This window comes from Schistocerca piceifrons, chromosome 8 (assembly GCF_021461385.2).
Source record: "Schistocerca piceifrons isolate TAMUIC-IGC-003096 chromosome 8, iqSchPice1.1, whole genome shotgun sequence".
Taxonomy (NCBI): domain Eukaryota; kingdom Metazoa; phylum Arthropoda; class Insecta; order Orthoptera; family Acrididae; genus Schistocerca; species Schistocerca piceifrons.
Window position 1 is genome coordinate 19,880,036 of NC_060145.1, and position 22,785 is coordinate 19,902,820.

General features: G+C 43.8%; 2 protein-coding genes across 2 annotated transcripts in view; one reads left to right on the plus strand and one right to left on the minus strand.

The window, feature by feature from the left end:
* Nucleotides 1–480: 480 nt before the first annotated feature.
* LOC124711510 lies at nucleotides 481–1,239 on the minus strand. Its single transcript, XM_047241624.1, has one exon. It carries the CDS (start codon nucleotides 1,237–1,239, stop codon nucleotides 481–483), a length of 759 nt encoding a protein of 252 aa, XP_047097580.1.
* Nucleotides 1,240–2,225: 986 nt separating this feature from the next.
* LOC124711511 (midasin-like) overlaps nucleotides 2,226–22,785 on the plus strand; it is an 80,717-nt gene continuing 60,157 nt past the window's right edge. The window contains exon 1 of the mRNA XM_047241625.1: nucleotides 2,226–2,395. Within this exon, the coding sequence (XP_047097581.1) occupies nucleotides 2,300–2,395 (96 nt within the window). The 5' untranslated portion in view covers nucleotides 2,226–2,299. The remainder of the gene's footprint in view (nucleotides 2,396–22,785) is intronic.

Here is a 22,785-nt window from a genome sequence, read left to right on the forward strand (position 1 = left end):
CACGTCCGCATGTATCCCGTGCCACCCAACGTGCTCTAGAAGGTGTAAGTCAACTACCCTGGCCAGCAAGATCTCCGGATCTGTCCCCCATTGAGCATGTTTGGGACTGGATGAAGCGTCGTCTCACGCGGTCTGCACGTCCAGCACGAACGCTGGTCCAACTGAGGCGTCAGGTGGAAATGGCATGGCAAGCCGTTCCACAGGACTACATCCAGCATCTCTACGATCGTCTCCATGGGAGAATAGCAGCCTGCATTGCTGCGAAAGGTGGATATACACTATACTAGTGCCGACATTGTGCATGCTCTGTTGCCTGTGTCTATGTGCCTGTGGTTCTGTCAGTGTGATCATGTGATGTATCTGACCCCAGGAATGTGTCAATAAAGTTTCCGCTTCCTGGGACAATGAATTCACGGTGTTCTTATTTCAATTTCCAGGAGTGTATTTTCTTTTATTGCTGTCACGAGTGTTCTGTGGACACTATGCTGCCCAGTGACCTAATTGTTTGCATGTATTACGCGGAAACTTCTGTTTTAATTGTGACTTCGTCATCTTTACTTGCTGATTACTTTTTTGCCGTTTTCTTGTTTTAGAAACGACAAAAGCTGCACTTCCATTAATGCCTTGTTCACGCAGTTCAATAGTACAGAGTTTTTCAATCAATAAATTCAAGCTTTGCTTTTCTGTCGGTATCGTATCCCAGAGACCCTTAAAATTGTCGTAGTCTTTTCCCAGTGTAGACAAAATTCCACCATTTAAGATTCTTTCAGGTAGCGTATTTTCTTCATGTTTTGCTAATTCATCGTTCAGGTCTACAAATAACTTTTGCAGTTTGGCCACATGTGCACTAATATCTTCCGTTTCATCACGTTTAACACGGAAAAATGTTTCAATCAACATATTCAAACGCTGAGTACTGCTACGTTCAAATCGGGCGCGTATTTTGTCCCAGATTTCTTTAGCATTCTTGCACATTAAGAGGAGTTCTGCAACAGTTTTACATAGCGCACTTGCTATAAGACTTGCTGCCTTTACGTCGTCCTTGTGCCATTCCACATACGCTTCTTTTTGTGCACTTGTCGCATCTTGCGGCAACTCTACACGTTCATGTGTACCGTTAATAATATCTTCTAGCCCATATGAACGCAGCACCGTAGAAATATGCCATTTCCATTTGGCCCAGTCCTCAGGTCCTTCAAGCTTATCAACGCTGACCTTATAATCACCGCTAGCAGTCATGTTTCTTTAGAGACATAGGCTCATTTCAAATATTGTTTTAATTAAACTATGTTGTTTGCCCTTTACACGTGTACTGGGCCCATAACCTGATGAAAAATATTATTTTAAAGGCAAGAAATTGTTTTATTAACTTTATAATTACACCCTGAATACGAAGAAAAACACATTTACTGAAAGAAACACAGAAGTTACATACAAGCCAAGAATAAAGGTATTGACAGCAGAGTCATGGAGCAGCGCATAAATATAGACGTCAAGGAATTTTTTTCTTTTCTTTTAACACAAATATTATTATTTCTGCTCATGTATTATGATGTAACGTTAGCTGCTACGATTTTTATCATGAAGCAATAATAATGTATTGTATGGACCGGCAAATATTGTGATAATACTGATTTATACCATATCCTAGTCACTCTTTGCTATTGGGATGAAAGGAAGTCACAATAAACAAATAAATAAAATTGACATTGAAGTATCGTCACGTTGCAGTTTGGAGAAAAGCATCTACTTCGACATTTACAGCCTTTCAGCACGAGTCAATGTAGTGCGCGCAGAGGAAGATTAAATCCAATTGACTGCTGGGAATTAACAGGGAGGTATACGCAAAACTGTTCAACACTTGGTCTTCTTCCGGAAATCCAAATAAAATTAAGTCCGAAACCTCCCTTAGATTACAACAACAGACAGTGTCAAAACTTCATAAAGATGTGAAGTTCTCATTAGTCTGCACTGTGCCCTTCATGAAGATGTGAAGTTCTCATTAGTCTGCACTGTGCCCTAAGATGAGGGTCCAAGAATGATATATGAAAAAAAAATCCTTGACGCAGGTTCCAATGGTAGAAATACGCAAATGAAAGTTTTGGAAGCTTGTAAGATCAGCCTTGACGTCGTGCAAGTTTATTACCAACCTTTGGCGTATTAAGAGTTGTGGCGTCGCGTATTATCTTTGGTTTGTTTGTAGTCAGTGTGCGCACGTGTGTTTGTCGTGGTTGATGTGTGTAGCTGGTAGTGCGAATAAAAACTGTATTATAAGTCTTGTGCTATCGACGTCCAAACCATGAAGACTGTAGACCAGAAGACACTGCTAACGAATGGACTGAAAAATTTGTGGGGCCAACATTCCTTAAAAACACTGTGTGCCGAAAATGTTGCGGTCAGTACATGTTAGAGAAGTTATAGATTGTTTTGTTTGGGCTTATGCTGGTGTTAGAAGAGTGAAGTTGATAGGACGATGTATGCATGCGACTGTAAAAGTTGTTAAGTGGTGAAATTTCATTATCTTACTTGTAAGATCTATTGCAATCTTTCTACGTCGTTTTTATCTATGAAAGTATTTGCTATGGACATTATTGTGGAAGAAATGAATTAAATGTAGTCTAAAAATCTACTCTCACGAACATTTACGTTTTGTACGGGTAGACGTACGTTGCCTTTACTGTACCTATGTTTAACTTTGTTATTCTTATGCTCTGTAACCCGAGCATGCATAATTTATGGAGTCGGAAGTTGCGTCTCAGTAGAAATATGTTTGACAGAAAGAGCGCATGTCAGAATTCGTTATGTGATCTGCTATAGTACCGCTTTTCGTAAATGATGGAAGCTAATTTGCACAGTACGTCGCTTTCTATATTAAATTATAGGCTCCACCATAGGAAATTGGGGTCTAGTGCAGCAGGGGATACAACCCGTCGGCTTTGGACAAGGACGTCACAAGCCGCCAGAGAGCAGTTTACCATTTTCGCTTTTGCTGTTATGTTTCAGTTTCGTTTTTTTACTGATTGCTTAATAAAGTGGATCTGTTTATTCTATCTCGTGAGATTTTTTTTTTCTTAAGCTAAAAACACTTATCAGCCACTGAAGGGGGCTACAACACTAAGAAGAATCGCTTCTCGATTGGCCACTTGTGACGTCATTGTCCAAAGCCGACGGGTTGTATCCCCTGCTGCACTAGTCCCGGAAATTGAGTGGAACTGTTGGCAGGTTTGCTGAAAGAAGGGCCATATTAGCCTTCTTAGGGTCTACACTGATTTAAAGTTCTCATTTTTTCCCTAATCATGTCTTGCAAGCAGACTCACTCTTATGTGCTATCAAGTGCATTATTATTGTCACTTGCTAGTATTTAGAGCAACAGATTTATATTATAGAATTATCCTATTCTTTCCATAGAATATTGTAGAACTGTCCATGCTTTCTGTATCATCTTGTGTTCTAGAACTTAATGGAGGCAGTCTGTTCTCCAAACCAGTTCCAGTACTGTTGTATAAATTGATCATTGCATAGTAACCTCTGCTCATAAGTGTTCCATTTTAGACATCAGTGTCATGTGGGCTGGTAAAAGTTACATATTGGACACCCCCCCCCCCCCCCCTTTACATTTTTTGGTATGGAGCAGATGTAAAAATTACGCTTTGCTACCAGTCAATTTGTTACCACAACCAGATTTTCCACTTTTACATTTGTTAGCTTTGCCAACTCGCAACCAAATTGTGACCAACCCAACTGAGACCTGGAGCTGCATTACGGATGAGTCTGTCACAACAACCAAGATTTATGGGGGGGGGGGGGGTCCACTACTTAACTAACCTGTGAGCCTTGCAGTTTCCATGTTGATTCCAGAAATGAAAAGTAAAATGAATTTCACTTTTCTTGTGGCTGTGTTTGAGACATGGGACCATGTCGTGGATTGGTCTGCCACCATAGCCAAAATCATGTGCGTGTTCACTATTACACTGTAGTTTTGTGAGCAACGCACTTATGACTGAACTGTCCAGGAATGACACAGGACCAGATTTTACTTCTGCTGCTATCTCCATCATACATTCGAAACTTAAGACAAGTGCAAAGTGATTATTACTCACAACTGGTGCCTTTGGTTGACCCATGGGGCATTACAGAAGCATCTGATTCCACCCATCTGCTTTGACTCACGAGGAAGCCTCCTTGGTTACCCAGGCCTGCCAACCAAAACTTTGGTACAGATTTATTGATGACATCTTCACGATCTGGCTTCACAGTGAACAACTACTCCAGATTTTCCTCTCCAACCTCAACTCCTTTGGTTCCATCAGATTCACCTTGTCCTACTCCAAATCCCATGCCACTTTCCTTGACATTGACCTCCATCTGTCCAATGGCCAGCTTCACACATCCGTCCACATCAAACCCATCAACAAGCAACAGTATCTCCATTATGACAGCTGCCACCCATTCCATATCAAACGGTCCCTTCCCTACAGCCTAGGTCTTCGTGGCAAACGAATCTGCTCCAGTCCGGAATCCCTGAACCATTACACCAACAACCTGAAAACAGCTATCGCATCCCGCAACTACCCTCCCAAACTGGTACAGAAGCAAATACCCAGAGCCACTTCCTCATCCCCTCAAACCCAGAACCTCCCACAGAAGAACCACAAAAGTGCCCCACTTGTGACAGGATACTTTCAGGACCTGTATCAGTCTCTGAATGTGGCTCTCCAGCAGGGATACAACTTCCTCAAATCCTGCCCTGAAATGAGATCCATCCTTCACGAAATCCTCCTCACTCCTCCAAGAGTGTCTTTCCACCGTCCAACTAACCTTCGTAACCTCTTGGTTCATCCCTATGAAATTCCCAAACCACCTTCCCTTCCCTTGTAACCGCCTCCGGTGTAAAACCTGTCCCTTGCGCCCTCCCACCACCACCTACTCCAGTCCTGGAACCCGGAAGGTGTACACGATCAAAGGCAGAGCCACTTGTGAAAGCACCCACGTGATTTACCAACTGACCTGCCTACACTGTGAAGCTTTCTATGTGGGAATGACCAGCAACAAACTATCCATTGGCATGAATGGACACAGGCAGACAGTGTTTGTTGGTAATGAGGATCACCCTGTGGCTAAACAAACCTTGGTGCACGGCCAGCACATCTTCGCACAGTGTTACACCGTCTGGGTTATCTGGATACTTCCCACTAACACCAACCTGTCAGAACTCCGGAGATGGGAACTTGCCCTTCAGTATATCCTCTCTTCTCGTTATCCGCCAGGCCTCAACCTCCGCTAATTTCAAGTTGCCGCCGCTCATACCTCACCTGTCTTTCAACAACATCTTTGCCTCTGTACTTCCGCCTCGACTGACATCTCTGCCCAAACTCTTTGTCTTTAAATTTGTCTGCTTGTGTCTGTATATGTGTGGATGGATATTATTGTGTGTGTGCGCGAGTGTATACCCGTCCTTTTTTTCCCCTAAGGTAAGTCTTTCCACTCCCGGGATTGGAATGACTCCTTACCCTCTCCCTTAAAACCCACTTCCTATCGTCTTTCCCTCTCCTTCCCTCTTTCCTGATGAGGCAACAGTTTGTTGCGAATGCTTGAATTTTGTGTGTATGTATGTGGCTGTTTGTGTTTCTATTGACCTGCCTGCATTTTCGTATGGTAAGTCACATCATCTTTGTTTTTAAATATATTTTTCCCGCGTGGAATGTTTATATAAAAACAAAGATGATGTGACTTACCAAATGAAAGTGCTGGCTGGTCGACAGACACACAAACGAACACAAACATATATATATATATATATATATATATATATATATATATATATATATATATATATATATATATATATAGAGGGAAACATTCCACGTAGAAAAATATATCTAAAAACAAAGATGTGACTTACCAAATGAAAGTGCTGGCAGGTCGACAGACACACAAACATACACACAAAATTCAAGCTTTCGCAACAAACTGTTGCCTCATCAGGAAAGAAGGAAGGAGAGGGAAAGACGAAAGGATGTGGGTTTTAAGGGAGAGGGTAAGGAGTCATTCCAATCCCGGGAGCGGAAAGACTTACCTTAGGGGGAAAAAAGGACGGGTATACACTCGCGCGCGCGCGCGCGCGCACACACACACACACACACACACATATATATATATATATATATATATATATATATATATATATATATATATATATATATATATAAACTTACCAAACGAAAGCATTGGTACGTTGATAGAAACAATAACAAACAGAAACACACATGAGTCATTCCATGTAAAATCAACACATTTTTAATAAAAATTTTACCTCAGCGTCTTAGATTTTGCTGAAAGTTTGTATACTTATGGCTGAAACTAAGAAAAATACCAAATTTCAATTTTTTACCTCAAACCATTCCTGAAATATGGTCATGTAAACTTTTCAAAAACTGGCTATAAATGTGTGAACGGACATTTTTTTAAACTGCCCTAGGAGCTGCCCTAATTGAGTTAGAGTACTGGGAAAGGTGTCATTTTGCAGCATTTTTCATGCTCTTTCCAGTGATAGACAAAAAAACATAGCTTCTAATTAATAACTTTTTTCAAAATGGTAATTAATATTTTGATTTAGTTTTTTTACAAAAGTAAATAATTGAAAATTTTCGAAATATTTCCATAACTACTTCACACTGTTGTTAATCACATGGCAAAATTGAAATGTGGGATGATGATGGGTTCATTGTTAAATAAAAAAATTATTCCGGACTTGTTTTTCATTAACGGCCCTAGTTTGACCAAACTGACTATTAAGGTAGTACGTCAGTAGAGGACTGTATACATAGGGCTTGATGTCTTACAATAATTCAGAGACTGGAGCCATTGTTGAGATGATGTAGTCTGCATTGTTACCTTCTAAGGCTTTGTGTGCCTACAGCATTATTGTGCACTGTGGTTTTGGTGCAAATCAATGGTTACCTTTGTGTTGACCAGTCTCTATCTATTATATTTAATAGTTCATTTTCAAGTAAATCTAGACATTGGAGGACAGTTTATAAGTGGTTTTTGTATAAATATGGAACCAAGTAAAAAGTGCAGTGCTGTAAGAGTCCAGTGTTGTAATCCATTGAAGAAGTCAAATCATTTTATTAGAGACAGAAAACAACTGAGAAATGTCACAACATGGATGCCCAAATTATTTCCTCAAATACCAAGTGGTGCCAAAGATTTGTGATAAATGTAGGAAAGATGTAACCAAATTGAAAAATACACCAGAGCCCATCAGTGATGAAAGTGTTGAAGAAGAATCTTCTGGATCAGAGATAATCATCCGAGACCATGACCCTGACATCACTCCAACTTCAGTAGCTGTTAAAACATTTAATACAACACTTCAAGAACTAGGTGAGTCCCCAATTGACAAGAGAAAACTAGGCATTACGCCAAATCAAAAGTGAAGAAAATCTCATCAATGACACACAAACTTTTTGTTTCTCCTGAAACTTCTTCATCAGATACTGATACTGATGAATCCGTTCTTGAAAATCTTAAAAGAAACTTTAAAAATTCTATAAGCAGAGCAAAAAAACTAATGATTTTACAAGTTTACCTGAAAAGTGTAGTGTCAGGAAAATAATGAGGGAATTTAATGCTCCTAATTTCATTGTTCAGCAGTCCAAAAAAATTTTGAAAGAGAAAGGATTCATGGAAGGTCCAAACCCAAAACCAGGGAAGTGTTTACCAACAGAAACTGTCAAAACTGTACATTCATATTATGAAAATGATGAAGTTAGTAGGGCAATGCCAGGTATTAAAGATTGTGTGACAATTACAGAAACAAGTGGAAATAAAACAAAAAGACTTATATTGTGTAACCTTAAAGAAGCTTACAAGCATTTTAAAGATAAGTTTGCTAACATAAAAATAGGTTTCTATAAATTTGCTGAGTTGAGACCAAAACATTGTGTATTAGCTGGCCGGAGGGGCACACACATTGTCTGCGTGTGCACATCTCACCAAAACAAAACGTTAATGATAGAAAATGCCAAACTAAATACAGTAACAAACAGCAGCTTAAACAATTATAAGCTGTGCATTGCAAAAATGCTTTGCAACCGATCATCAGTTGATTGCAACATGGGAAACTGTGAATACTACTCAGGAGAAACTGTCATACGTAAAATTTTAAAAGACTCTTTTCATGAAAACTTGATTGAACAAGTTCAGTTCCGACAGTGGATGTCAGTTGACCGATGTAATCTGGAAATTGTTCAGAAAACTTCTGAAGAATTCATAGATTTATTTTGTAGTAAGATGTCAACTTTGATTCGGCATGACTTCATTGCCAAGTAACAACGAACATTCCACAAGGAAAACCTTATGGAATCTGAATTTGTTGTCATACGTGATTTTTCAGAAAATTGTAGTATAGTTCTACAGGACGAAGCTCAGAGTTTCCACTGGACAAGAAAACAGATTACCATTCATCCTTTTGTTATATATTACAAACAGGAAGACAAAATTGAGCATATGAGCTTTGTCATTGTTTCTGATTGCCTGGAGCACAATACAACTGCAGTTTACACCTTTCAAAAGAAGCTAATTTCATATCTAACAAATAAATTTCAAAAAATTCCAAAAAAGATATACTATTATTCTGACAGTTCTGCCGCTCAGTATAAAAATAAGAAAAACTTCCTGAACCTGTGCCTTCATGAGGAAGACTTCAACATAAAAGCTGAGTGGCACTTTTCAGCCACAGCACATGGGAAAGGGCCTTGTGATGGAGTAGGGGGCTCAGTAAAGAGACTGGCAGCTCATGCAACTTTGCAATGGCCATACCAAAATCACATCCAAACCGCACGAGATCTATTAGAGTGGGCAGTAGATAATACCACAAATGTTGATTTTGCATATTCCACTCAAGAAGACTACGCTACTTCAGAAATATTCTTAAAAAGCCGACTTGAAGATGCATTGACAATCAAAGGAACACAGCAATTTCACGCTTTCATTCCCAACACTACATCAAAATTAATAGTCAAATACTTCTCAGGTGATATGCAGAGTTGGGAGAGGGAAGGAACTACATCACCAGACAAACTGAAGTTACAAGATGTATCAGGCTATGTCACCACTGCATATGCCAGAAACTGGTGGCTTGGATACATTTTAGAAAAAAACGGAGAACTTGATGAAGTGAAAAGAACTTTTCTTCATCCATGGGGACCAGCTAAGTCATTCTCTTATCCTGCACATGCAGATGTCCTGTGGGTGTCAGTTGTGGATGTTCTCACAAAAGTGAACCCATTTACTAAAACAGGGAGAACATACATTCTTAATGAAAGTGATGTAAAACAAACCCAGTCAGCTTTATTAAAATGTAATATGTGAAATTCCAAGATAATTTATTGGGAAACTGCTTTCAACTCAAAACTTAACTTTTGTCTCAGGTTAGTGTTAATGTATATTTTATAGAAAGGTGTTTCAAAATTATTGTTAGTACCTATTGTGTTAAATTTAGCTATGTACAGAATCAACTTAATTATAAAATATGCTGATTACTTTTGGTTTAATAAGGTGATGTTTTGATATTTCTAATACTTTTTTTACTTACCTTTCAGTATATTTTAAAGAAATTCCTGTTTGTTAAAGGTCAATTTGGTCAAACTAGGGCCGTTAGTGAAAAACAAGAGTCCAGTATAACTTTTTTTAACAATGAACCCATCATCATCCCAGATTTATATTTTGCCATGTGATTTACAATAGTATGAAGTAGTTACAGAAATATTTGGAAAATTTTCAATTATGTACTTTTTGTAAAAAAATTAAAATTAAATCAAAATATTAATCAGGATTTTGAAAAAAGGTTATTAATTAGAAGCTACGTTTTGTTGTATATCCCTGGAAAGAGCATGCAAAATACTGCAAAATGACACCTTTCCCAGTTCTTTAGCTCAATTAGGGCGACTCCTAGGATAACTTTAAAAAAGTCCGTTCACACATTTTTTGGCTGGTTTTTGAAAAGTTTACATAGCCATATTTGAGGAATGGTTTGAGACAAAAGATTGAAATTTGGTATTTTTCTTAGTCTCAGTGCCCACTATAAGTATACCAACTTTCAACAAAATCTAAGTGGGTGAGGTAATGATTTGACATGGAATGACACACACACACAAATTTCGAGCTTTCGCAACCCAACCTGCCAGCGCTTTCGTTGGGTAAGTCACATCACCTTTAACAGAGATGAGGTGACTTACTGAACGAAAGCGCTGGCAGGTCGATAGACACACAAACATACACACAAAATTCTAGCTTTCGCAACCAACGGTTGCCTCATCAGGAAAGAGGGAAGGAGAGGGAAAGACGAAAGGATGTGGGTTGTAAGGGAGAGGGTAAGGAGTCATTCCAATCCCGGGAGCGGAAAGACTTACCTTAGGGGGAAAAAAGGACAGGTATACACTCGCGCGCACACACACACACATATCCATCCACACATACAGACACAAGCAGACATATTTAAAGACAAAGAGTTTGGGCAGAGATGTCAGTCTTCTCGTTATCCGCCAGGCCTCAATCTCCGCTAATTTCAAGTTGCCGCCTCTCATACCTCACCTGTCTTTCAACAACTTCTTTGCCTCTATACTTCCGCCTCGACTGACATCTCTGCCCAAACTCTTTGTCTTTAAATATGTCTGCTTGTGTCTGTGTGTGTGGATGGATATGTGTGTGTGTGCGAGTGTATACCTGTCCTTTTTTTCCCCTAAGGTAAGTCTTTCCGCTCCCGGGATTGGAATGACTCCTTACCCTCTCCCTTAAAACCCACATCCTTTCGTCTTTCCCTCTCCTTCCCTCTTTCCTGATGAGGCAACCGTTGGTTGCGAAAGCTAGAATTTTGTGTGTATGTTTGTGTTTGTTTGTGTGTCTATCGACCTGCCAGCGCTTTCGTTCGGTAAGTCACCTTATCTCTGTTTTAATATATATTTTTTCCCACATGGAATGTTTTCCTCTATTATATTGATATATAAAAATAGAGGGAAACATTCCACGTGGGAAAATATATCTAAAAACAAAGATGATGTGACTTACCAAACGAAAGCGCTGGCAGGTCGATAGAGACACAAACAGACACATACATACACACAAAATTCAAGCTTTCGCAACAAACTGTTGCCTCATCAGGAAAGAGGGAAGGAGAGGGAAAGACGAAAGGATGTGGGCCTCAAGGGAGAGGGCAAGGAGTCATTCCTTTGCCTTTACAAATGTCTGCTTGTGTCTGTGTATGTGCAGATGGATATGTGTGTGTGAGCGAGTGGATACCTGTCCTTTTTTCCCCCTAAGGTAAGTCTTACCGCTCCCGGGATTGGAATGACTCCTTACCCTCTCCCTTAAAACCCACATCCTTTCGTCTTTCCCTCTTTCCTGATGAGGCAACAGTTTGTTGCGAAAGCTTGAATTTTGTGTGTATGTATGTGTTTGTTTGTGTTTCTATCGACCTGCCAGCGCTTTCGTATGGTAAGTCACATCATCTTTGTTTTTATATTTTTCCCACGTGGAATGTTTCCCTCTATTTTTTTATATATATATATATATATATATATATATATATAATGGAAGGAAACATTCCACGTGGGAAAAATTATATATATATATATATATATATATATATATATATATATATATATATATAAAAACAAAGATGATGTGACTTACCCAACGAAAGCGTTGGCAGGTCGATAGACACACAAACATACACACAAAATTCAAGCTTTCGCTACCCACGGTTGCTTCATCAGAAAAGAGGGAACGACGAAAGGATGTGGGCCTCAAGGGAGAGGGCAAGGAGTCATTCCAATCCCGGGAGCGGAAAGACCCTCCCTAGGGGGAAAAAAAAAAACAGGCATACACTCACACACACATCCATCCGCACACACACAGACACAAGCAGACATTTGCAAAGGCAAAGAGTTTGTGCAGAGATGTCAGTCGAGGTGGAAGTACAGAGGCAAAGATGTTGGAAGACAGGTGAGGTATGAGCGGCGGCAACTTGAAATTAGCGGAGGTTGAGGCCTGGCGGATAACGAGAAGAGAGGATATACTGAAGGGCAAGTTCCCATCTCCGGAGTTCTGACAGGTTGGTGTTAGTGGGAAGTATCCAGATAACCCAGACGGTGTAACACTGTGCGAAGATGTGCTGGCCGTGCACCAAGGTTTGTTTAGCCACAGGGTGATCCTCATTACCAACAAACACTGTCTGCCTGTGTCCATTCATGCCAAAGGACAGTTTGTTGTTGGTCATTCCCACATAGAAAGCTTCACAGTGTAGGCAGGTGAGTTGGTAAATCACGTGGGTGCTTTCACACATGGCTCTGCCTTTGATCGTGTACACCTTCCGGGTTACAGGACTGGAGTAGGTGGTGGTGGGAGGGTGCATGGGACAGGTTTTACACCGGGGGCGGTTACAAGGGTAGGAGCCAGAGGGAAGGGAAGGTGGTTTGGGGATTTCATAGGGATGAACCAAGAGGTTACGAAGGTTAGGTGGATGGCGGAAAGACACTTGGTGGAGTGGGGAGGATTTCGTGAAGGATGGATCTCATTTCAGGGCAGGATTTGAGAAAGTTGTATCCCTGCTGGAGAGCCACATTCAGAGACTGATCCAGTCCCGGAAAGTATCCTGTCACAAGTGGGGCACTTTTGTGGTTCTTCTGTGGGAGGTTCTGGGTTTGAGGGGATGAGGAAGTGGCTCTGGGTATTTGCTTCTGTACCAGGTCGGGAGGGTAGTTGTGGGATGCGAAAGCTGTTTTCAGGTGGTTGGTGTAATGGTTCAGGGATTCCGGACTGGAGCAGATTCGTTTGCCACGAAGACCTAGGCTGTAGGGAAGGAACCGTTTGATGTGGAATGGGTGGCAGCTGTCATAATGGAGGTACTGTTGCTTGTTGGTGGGTTTGATGTGGACGGACGTGTGAAGCTGGCCATTGGACAGATGGAGGTCAATGTCAAGGAAAGTGGCATGGGATTTGGAGTAGGACAAGGTGAATCTGATGGAACCAAAGGAGTTGAGGTTGGAGACGAAGTTCTGGAGTTCTTCTTCAGTGTGAGTCCAGATCATGAAGATGTCATCAATAAATCTGTACCAAACTTTGGGTTGGCAGGCCTGGTTAACCAAGAAGGCTTCCTCTAAGCGACCCATGAATAGGTTGGCGTATGAGGGGGCCATCCTGGTACCCATGGCTGTTCCCTTTAATTGTTCGTATGTCTGGCCTTCAAAAGTGAAGAAGTTGTGGGTCAGGATGAAGCTGGCTAAGGTAATGAGGAAAGAGGTTTTAGGTAGGGTGGCAGGTGATCGGCGTAAAAGGAAGTGCTCCATCGCAGCGAGGCCCTGGACGTGCAGAATATTTGTGTGTAAGGAAGTGGCATCAGTGGTTACAAGGATGGTTTCCGGGGGTAACAGATTGGGTAAGGATTCCAGGCATTCGAGAAAGTGGATGGTGTCTTTGATGAAGGATGGGAGACTGCTCCAGTCCCGGGAGCGGGGGGACTTGCCTTGGGGGGGAGGGAGGGACGGGTGTACGCTTGCACACACGCCCGTGTCCATCCGCACGTGCATGGACGCGGGCGGACATTTGTAAAGACAAATGTCTGCTTGTGTCTGTGTATGTGCGGATGGATATGGGTGTGTGTGCGCGAGTGTATACCTGTCCTTTTTTCCCCCTAGGGTGGGTCTTTCCGCTCCCGGGATTGGAATGACTCCTTGCCCTCTTCCTTGAGGCCCACATCCTTTCGTCTTTTTCTCTCCTTCCCTCTTTCCTGATGGAGCAACCGTGGGTTGCAAAAGCTTGAATTTTGTGTGTGTGTGTTTGTTTGTGTGTCTATCGACCTGCCAGCGCTTTCGTTGGGTAGGTCACATCATCTTTGTTTTTTATATATATATATATATATATATATATATATATATATATATATATATATATATATATATATATATATATATGGTTATAATAGAGGGAAACATTCCACGTAGGAAATATATATCTAAAAACAAAGTTGATGTGACTTGCCAAATGAAAGTGCTGGCAGGTCGACAGACACACAAACAAACACAAACATACACACAAAATTCAAGCTTTCGCAACAAACTGTTGCCTCATCAGGAAAGAGGGAAAGAGAAGGAAAGACGAAAGGATGTGGGTTTTAAAGGAGAGGGTAAGGAGTCATTCCAATCCCGGGAGCGGAAAGACTTACCTTAGGGGGAAAAAAGGACAGGTATACACTCGCGCACACACACACACATATGGATATGGATATATATGGACGGATATGTGTGTGTGTGCGAGTGTATACCCGTCCTTTTTTCCCCCTAAGGTAAGTCTTTCCGCTCCCGGGATTGGAATGACTCCTTACCCTCTCCTTTAAAACCCACATCCTTTCGTCTTTCCTTCTCCTTCCCTCTTTCCTGATGAGGCAACAGTTTGTTGCGAAAGCTTGAATTTTGTGTGTATGTTTGTGTGTCTGTCGACCTGCCAGCACTTTCATTTGGTAAGTGACATCTTTGTTTTTTTTTATATATATATATATATATATATATAGGGAAACATTCCACACGGGAAAAATATATTTAAAAATTTTGATATGTCTGCTTGTGTCTGCATATGTGTGGATGGATATGTGTGTGTGTGCGCGTGCGAGTGTGTACCCGTCCTTTTTTCCCCCTAAGGTAAGTCTTTCCGCTCCCGGGATTGGAATGACTCCTTACCCTCTCCCTTGAAACCCACTTCTTTTCGTCTTTCCCTCTCCTTCCCTCTTTCCTGATGAGGCAACAGTTTGTTGCGAAAGCTTGAATTTTGGTATGGTAAGTCACATCTTTGTATCAAATGACTGAAGCGATTTCACAGCTCTACAATAACTTTATTATTTGAGATATTTTCACAATGCTTTGCACACACATACAAAAACTCAAAAAGTTTTTTTAGGCATTCACAAATGTTCAATATGTGCCCCTTTAGTGATTCGGCAGACATCAAGCCGATAATCAAGTTCCTCCCACACTCGGCGCAGCATGTCCCCATCATGAGTTCGAAAGCATCGTTGATGCGAGCTCGCAGTTCTGGCACGTTTCTTGGCAGAGGAGGTTTAAACACTGAATCTTTCACATAACCCCACAGAAAGAAATCGCATGGGGTTAAGTCGGGAGAGCGTGGAGGCCATGACATGAATTGTTGATCATGATCTCCACCACGACCGATCCATCGGTTTTCCAATCTCCTGTTTAAGAAATACTTCTGCTTTAGCCTTTTCCGTAAGATTTTCCAAACCGTCGGCTGTGGTACGTTTAGCTCCCTGCTTGCTTTATTCGTCGACTTCCGCCGCTACGCGTGAAACTTGCCCGCACACGTTCAATCGTTTCTTCACTCACTGCAGGCCGACCCATTGATTTCCTCTTACAGAGGCATCCAGAAGCTTTAAACTGCGCATACCAGCGCCGAATGGAGTTAGCAGTTGGTGGATCTTTGTTGAACTTCGTCCTGAAGTGTCATTGCACTGTTATGACTGACTGATGTGAGTGCATTTCAAGTACGACATACGCTTTCTCGGCTCCTGTCGCCATTTTATCTCACTACGCTCTCGAGCGGCAAAAATCTGATGTGCGGCTTCAGCCGAACAAAACTTTATGAGTTTTTCTACGTATCTGTAGTGTGTCGTGACCATATGTCAAGGAATGGAGCTACAGTGAATTTATGAAATCGCTTCAATCATTTGTAATAGCTCTCTCTCTCTCTCTCTCTCTCTCTCTCTCTCTATATATATATATATATATATATATATATATATATATATATATATATAATGGAAGGAAACATTCCACGTGGGAAAAATTATATATAAATACAAAGATGAGGTGACTTACCGAACAAAAACGCTGGCAGGTCGATAGACACACAAACATACACACAAAATTCAAGCTTTCGCAACAAATTGTTGCCTCATCAGGAAAGAGGGAAGGAGAGGGGAAGACGAAAGGAAGTGGGTTTTAAAGGAGAGGGTAAGGAGTCATTCCAATCCCGGGAGCGGAAAGACTTACCTTAGGGGGAAAAAAGGACAGGTATACACTCGCACACACGCACATATCCATCCACACATACAGACACAAGCAGACATATTGTCTTTAAATATGTCTGCCTGCGTCTGCACGTGCGGATGGACATGCGCGTGTGTGCGAGTGCACACCTGTCCCTTCCTCCCCCCAAGGTAAGTCCCTCCGCTCCCGGGACTGGAACGACTCCCCACCCTCTCCTTCAAAACCCACCTCCCCTCGTCCTCCCCTCTCCCCCCCTCCCCCCCCGACGAGGCAACAATTTGTCGCGAAAGCTTGAACCCCGTGTGCATGTTTGTGCTTGCTTGTGTGTCCATCGACCTGCCAGCGTTCCTGTTCGGCAAGTCACCCCATCTTTGTATTTATATATAATTTTTCCCACGTGGAATGTTTCCTTCCATTATATATATATATATATATATATATATATATATATATATATATATATATATATATATATATATATATATATATATATATAAAAAAAATACAAAGATGAGGTGACCCACCGAACAAAAACGCTGGCAGGTCGATAGACACACAAACACACACACAAAATTCAAGCCTTCGCAACAAATTGCTGCCCCACCAGGAAAGAGGGAAGGAGAGGGGAAGACGAAAGGAAGTGGGCTCCAAAGGAGAGGGCAAGGAGTCACTCCAATCCCGGGAGCGGAAAGACCCACCCCAGGGGGAAAAAAGGACAGGTACACACTCGCACACACGCACATATCCATCCACACACACAGACACAAGCAGACATATTTAAAGACAAAGAGTTTGGGCAGAGATGTCAGTCGAGGCAGAAGTGTAGAGGCAAAGAAGTTGTTGAAAGACAGGTGAGGTATGAGTGGCGGCAACTTGAAATTAGCGGAGATTGAGGCCTGGCGGATGACGAGAAGAGAGGATATACTGAAGGGCAAGTTCCCATCTCCGGAGTTCGGATAGGTTGGTGTTGGTGGGAAGTATCCAGATAACCCGGACGGTGTAACACTGTGCCAAGATGTGCTGGCCGTGCACCAAGGCATGTTTAGCCACAGGGTGATCCTCATTACCAACAAACACTGTCTGCCTGTGTCCATTCATGCGAATGGACAGTTTGTTGCTGGTCATTCCCACATAGAATGCGTCACAGTGTAGACAGGTCAGTTGGTAAATCACGTGGGTGCTTTCACACGTGGCTCTGCCTTTGATCGTGTACACCTTCCGGGTTACAGGACTGGAGTAGGTAGTGGTGGGAGGGTGCATGGGACAGGTTTTGCATCGGGGGCGGTTACAAGGATAGGAGCCAGAGGGTAGGGAAGGTGGTTTGGGGATTTCATAGGGATGAACTAACAGGTTACGAAGGTTAGGTGGACGGCGGAAAGACACTCTTGGCGGAGTGGGGAGGATTTCATGAAGGATGGATCTCATTTCAGGGCAGGATTTGAGGAAGTCGTATCCCTGCTGGAGAGCCACATTCAGAGTCTGGTCCAGTCCCGGAAAGTATCCTGTCACAAGTGGGGCACTTTTGTGGTTCTTCTGTGGGGGATTCTGGGTTTGAGGGGACGAGGAAGTGGCTCTGGTTATTTGCTTCTGTACCAGGTCGGGAGGGTAGTTGCGGGATGCGAAAGCTGTTTTCAGGTTGTTGGTGTAATGATTCAGGGATTCCGGACTGGAGCAGATTCGTTTGCCACGAAGACCTAGGCTGTAGGGAAGGGACCGTTTGATGTGGAATGGGTGGCAGCTGTCATAATGGAGGTACTGTTGCTTGTTGGTGGGTTTGATGTGGACAGACGTGTGAAGTTGGCCATTGGACAGGTGGAGGTCAACGTCAAGGAAAGTGGCATGGGATTTGGAGTAGGACCAGGTGAAACTGATGGAACCAAAGGAGTTGAGGTTGGAGAGGAAATTCTGGAGTTCTTCTTCACTGTGAGTCCAGATCATGAAGATGTCATCAATAAATCTGTACCAAACTTTGGGTTGGCAGACTTGGGTAACCAAGAAGGCTTCCTCTAAGCGACCCATGAATAGGTTGGCGTACGAGGGGGCCATCCTGGTACCCATGGCTGTTCCCTTTAATTGTTGGTATGTCTGGCCTTCAAAAGTGAAGAAGTTGTGGGTCAGGATGAAGCTGGCTAACGTGATGAGGAAAGAGGTTTTAGGTAGGGTGGCAGGTGATCGGCGTGAAAGGAAATGCTCCATCGCAGCGAGGCCCTGGACGTGCGGAATATTTGTGTATAAGGACGTGGCATCAATGGTTACAAGGATGGTTTCCGGGGGTAACAGATTGGGTAAGGATTCCAGGCGTTCAAGGAAGTGGTTGGTGTCCTTGATGAAGGATGGGAGACTGCATGTAATGGGTTGAAGGTGTTGATCTACGTAGGCAGAGATACGTTCTGTGGGGGCTTGGTAACCAGCTACAATGGGGCGGCCGGGATGATTGGGTTTGTGGATTTTAGGAAGAAGGTAGAAGGTAGGGGTGCGGGGTGTCGGTGGGGTCAGGAGGTTGATGGAGTCAGGTGAAAGGTTTTGCAGGGGGCCTAAGGTTCTGAGGATTCCTTGAAGCTCCGCCTGGACATCGGGAATGGGGTTACCTTGGCAAACTTTGTATGTGGTGTTGTCTGAAAGCTGACGCAGTCCCTCAGCCACATACTCCCGACGATCAAGTACCACGGTCGTGGAACCCTTGTCTGCCGGAAGAATGATGATGGATCGGTCAGCCTTCAGATCACGGATAGCCTGGGCTTCAGCAGTGGTGATGTTGGGTGTAGGATTAAGGTTTTTTAAGAAGGATTGAGATGCAAGGCTGGAAGTCAGATATTCCTGGAAGGTTTGGAGAGGGTGATTTTGAGGAAGAGGAGGTGGGTCCCGCTGTGACGGAGGACGGAACTGTTCCAGGCAGGGTTCAATTTGGATGGTGTCTTGAGGAGTCGGATCATTAGGAGTAGGATTAGGATCATTTTTCTTCGTGGCAAAGTGATACTTCCAGCAGAGAGTACGAGTGTAGAACAGTAAATCTTTGACGAGGGCTGTTTGGTTGAATCTGGGAGTGGGGCTGAAGGTGAGGCCTTTGGATAGGACAGAGGTTTCGGATTGGGAGAGAGGTTTGGAGGAAAGGTTAACTACTGAATTAGGGTGTTGTGGTTCCAGATTGTGTTGATCGGAATTTTGAGGTTTTGGAGGGAGTGGAGCTGGAAGTGGGAGATTGAGTAGATGGGAGAGACTGGGTTTGTGTGCAATGAGAGGAGGTTGAGGTTTGCTGGAAAGGTTGTGAAGGGTGAGTGAGTTGCCTTTCCGGAGGTGGGAAACCAGGAGATTGGATAGTTTTTTGAGGTGGAGGGTGGCATGCTGTTCTAACAGGGTGAGTGAGTTGCCTTTCCGGAGGTGGGAAACCAGGAGATTGGATAGTTTTTTGAGGTGGAGGGTGGCATGCTGTTCTAACAGAACTATTCATGGGTCGCTTAGAGGAAGCCTTCTTGGTTACCCAAGTCTGCCAACCCAAAGTTTGGTACAGATTTATTGATGACATCTTCATGATCAGGACTCACAGTGAAGAAGAACTCCAGAATTTCCTCTCCAACCTCAACTCCTTTGGTTCCATCAGTTTCACCTGGTCCTACTCCAAATCCCATGCCACTTTCCTTGACGTTGACCTCCACCTGTCCAATGGCCAACTTCACACGTCTGTCCACATCAAACCCACCAACAAGCAACAGTACCTCCATTATGACAGCTGCCACCCATTCCACATCAAACGGTCCCTTCCCTACAGCCTAGGTCTTCGTGGCAAACGAATCTGCTCCAGTCCGGAATCCCTGAATCATTACACCAACAACCTGAAAACAGCTTTCGCATCCCGCAACTACCCTCCCGACCTGGTACAGAAGCAAATAACCAGAGCCACTTCCTCGTCCCCTCAAACCCAGAATCCCCCACAGAAGAACCACAAAAGTGCCCCACTTGTGACAGGATACTTTCCGGGACTGGACCAGACTCTGAATGTGGCTCTCCAGCAGGGATACGACTTCCTCAAATCCTGCCCTGAAATGAGATCCATCCTTCATGAAATCCTCCCCACTCCGCCAAGAGTGTCTTTCCGCCGTCCACCTAACCTTCGTAACCTGTTAGTTCATCCCTATGAAATCCCCAAACCACCTTCCCTACCCTCTGGCTCCTATCCTTGTAACCGCCCCCGATGCAAAACCTGTCCCATGCACCCTCCCACCACTACCTACTCCAGTCCTGTAACCCGGAAGGTGTACACGATCAAAGGCAGAGCCACGTGTGAAAGCACCCACGTGATTTACCAACTGACCTGTCTACACTGTGACGCATTCTATGTGGGAATGACCAGCAACAAACTGTCCATTCGCATGAATGGACACAGGCAGACAGTGTTTGTTGGTAATGAGGATCACCCTGTGGCTAAACATGCCTTGGTGCACGGCCAGCACATCTTGGCACAGTGTTACACCGTCCGGGTTATCTGGATACTTCCCACCAACACCAACCTATCCGAACTCCGGAGATGGGAACTTGCCCTTCAGTATATCCTCTCTTCTCGTCATCCGCCAGGCCTCAATCTCCGCTAATTTCAAGTTGCCGCCACTCATACCTCACCTGTCTTTCAACAACTTCTTTGCCTCTACACTTCTGCCTCGACTGACATCTCTGCCCAAACTCTTTGTCTTTAAATATGTCTGCTTGTGTCTGTGTGTGTGGATGGATATGTGCGTGTGTGCGAGTGTGTACCTGTCCTTTTTTCCCCCTGGGGTGGGTCTTTCCGCTCCCGGGATTGGAGTGACTCCATCGTCATTCTTCCGGCGGACAAGGGTTCCACAACTGTGGTACTTGATCGTCGGGAGTATGTGGCTGAGGGACTGCGTCAGCTTTCAGACAACACTACTTACAAAGTTTGCCAAGGCAATCCCATTCCTGATGTCCAGGCGGAGCTTCAAGGAATCCTCAGAACCTTAGGCCCCCTACAAAACCTTTCACCCGACTCCATCAACCTCCTGACCCCACCAACACCCCGCACCCCTACCTTCTACCTTCTTCCCAAAATTCACAAACCCAATCATCCCGGCCGTCCCATTGTAGCTGGTTACCAAGCCCCCACCGAACGCATCTCTGCCTACGTAGATCAACACCTTCAACCCATTACATGCAGTCTCCCATCCTTCATCAAAGACACCAACCACTTTCTCAAACGCCTGGAATCCCTACCCAGTCTGTTACCCCCGGAAACCATCCTTGTAACCATTGATGCCACTTCCTTATACACAAATATTCCGCATGTCCAGGGCCTCGCTGCAATGGAGCACTTCCTTTCACGCCGATCACCTGCCGCCCTACCTAAAACCTCTTTCCTCATTACCTTAGCCAGCTTCATCCTGACCCACAACTTCTTCACTTTTGAAGGCCAGACATACGAACAATTAAAGGGAACAGCCATGGGTACCAGGATGGCCCCCTCGTATGCCAACCTATTCATGGGTCGCTTAGAGGAAGCCTTCCTGGTTACCCAGGCCTGCCAACCCGAATTTTGGTACAGATTTATTGATGACATTTTCGTGATCTGGACTCACAGTGAAGAAGAACTCCAGAATTTCCTCTCCAACCTCAACTCCTTTGGTTCCATCAGATTCACCTGGTCCTACTCCAAATCCCATGCCACTTTCCTTGACGTTGACCTCCACCTGTCCAATGGCCAGCTTCACACGTCCGTCCACATTAAACCCACCAACAAGCAACAGTACCTCCATTATGACAGCTGCCACCCATTCCACATCAAACGGTCCCTTCCCTACAGCCTAGGTCTTCGTGGCAAACGAATCTGCTCCAGTCCGGAATCCTTGAACCATTACACCAACAACCTAAAAACAGCTTTTGCATCCCGTAACTACCCTCCCGACCTGGTACAGAAGCAAATAACCAGAGCCACATCCTCATCTCCTAAAACCCGGAACCTTCCACAGAAGAACCCCAAAAGTGCCCCACTTGTGACAGGATACTTTCCGGGACTGGATCAGATTCTGAATGTGGCTCTCCAGCAGGGACACGACTTCCTCAAATCCTGCCCTGAAATGAGATCCATCCTTCATGAAATCCTCCCCACTCCACCAAGAGTGTCTTTCCGCCGTCCACCTAACCTTCGCAACCCCATGAAATCCCCAAACCACCTTCCCTACCCTCTGGCTCCTACCCCTGTAACCGCCCCCGGTGTAAAACCTGTCCCATGCACCCTCCCACCACCACCTATTCCAGTCCTGTAACCCGGAAGGTGTACACGATCAAAGGCAGAGCCACGTGTGAAAGCACCCACGTGATTTACCAACTGACCTGCCTACACTGTGAAGCGTTCTATGTGGGAATGACCAGCAACAAACTGTCCATTCGCATGAATGGACACAGGCAGACAGTGTTTGTTGGTAATGAGGATCACCCTGTGGCTAAACATGCCTTGGTGCACGGCCAGCACATCTTGGCACAGTGTTACACCGTCCGGGTTATCTGGATACTTCCCACTAACACCAACCTGTCAGAACTCCGGAGATGGGAACTTGCCCTTCAGCATATCCTTTCTTCTCGCTATCCGCCAGGCCTCAATCTCCGCTAATTTCTAATTTCATTTTGCCGCCGCTCATACCTCACCTGTCTTTCAACTTCATCTTTGCCTCTGTACATCCGCCCCGACTGACATCTCTGCCCAAACTCTTTGCCTTTACAAATG

Excerpts from the sequence above, each read along its gene's own strand:
- LOC124711510 (XM_047241624.1), bottom strand. The coding sequence starts at position 1,239 with ATGACTGCTAGCGGTGATTATAAGGTCAGCGTTGATAAGCTTGAAGGA.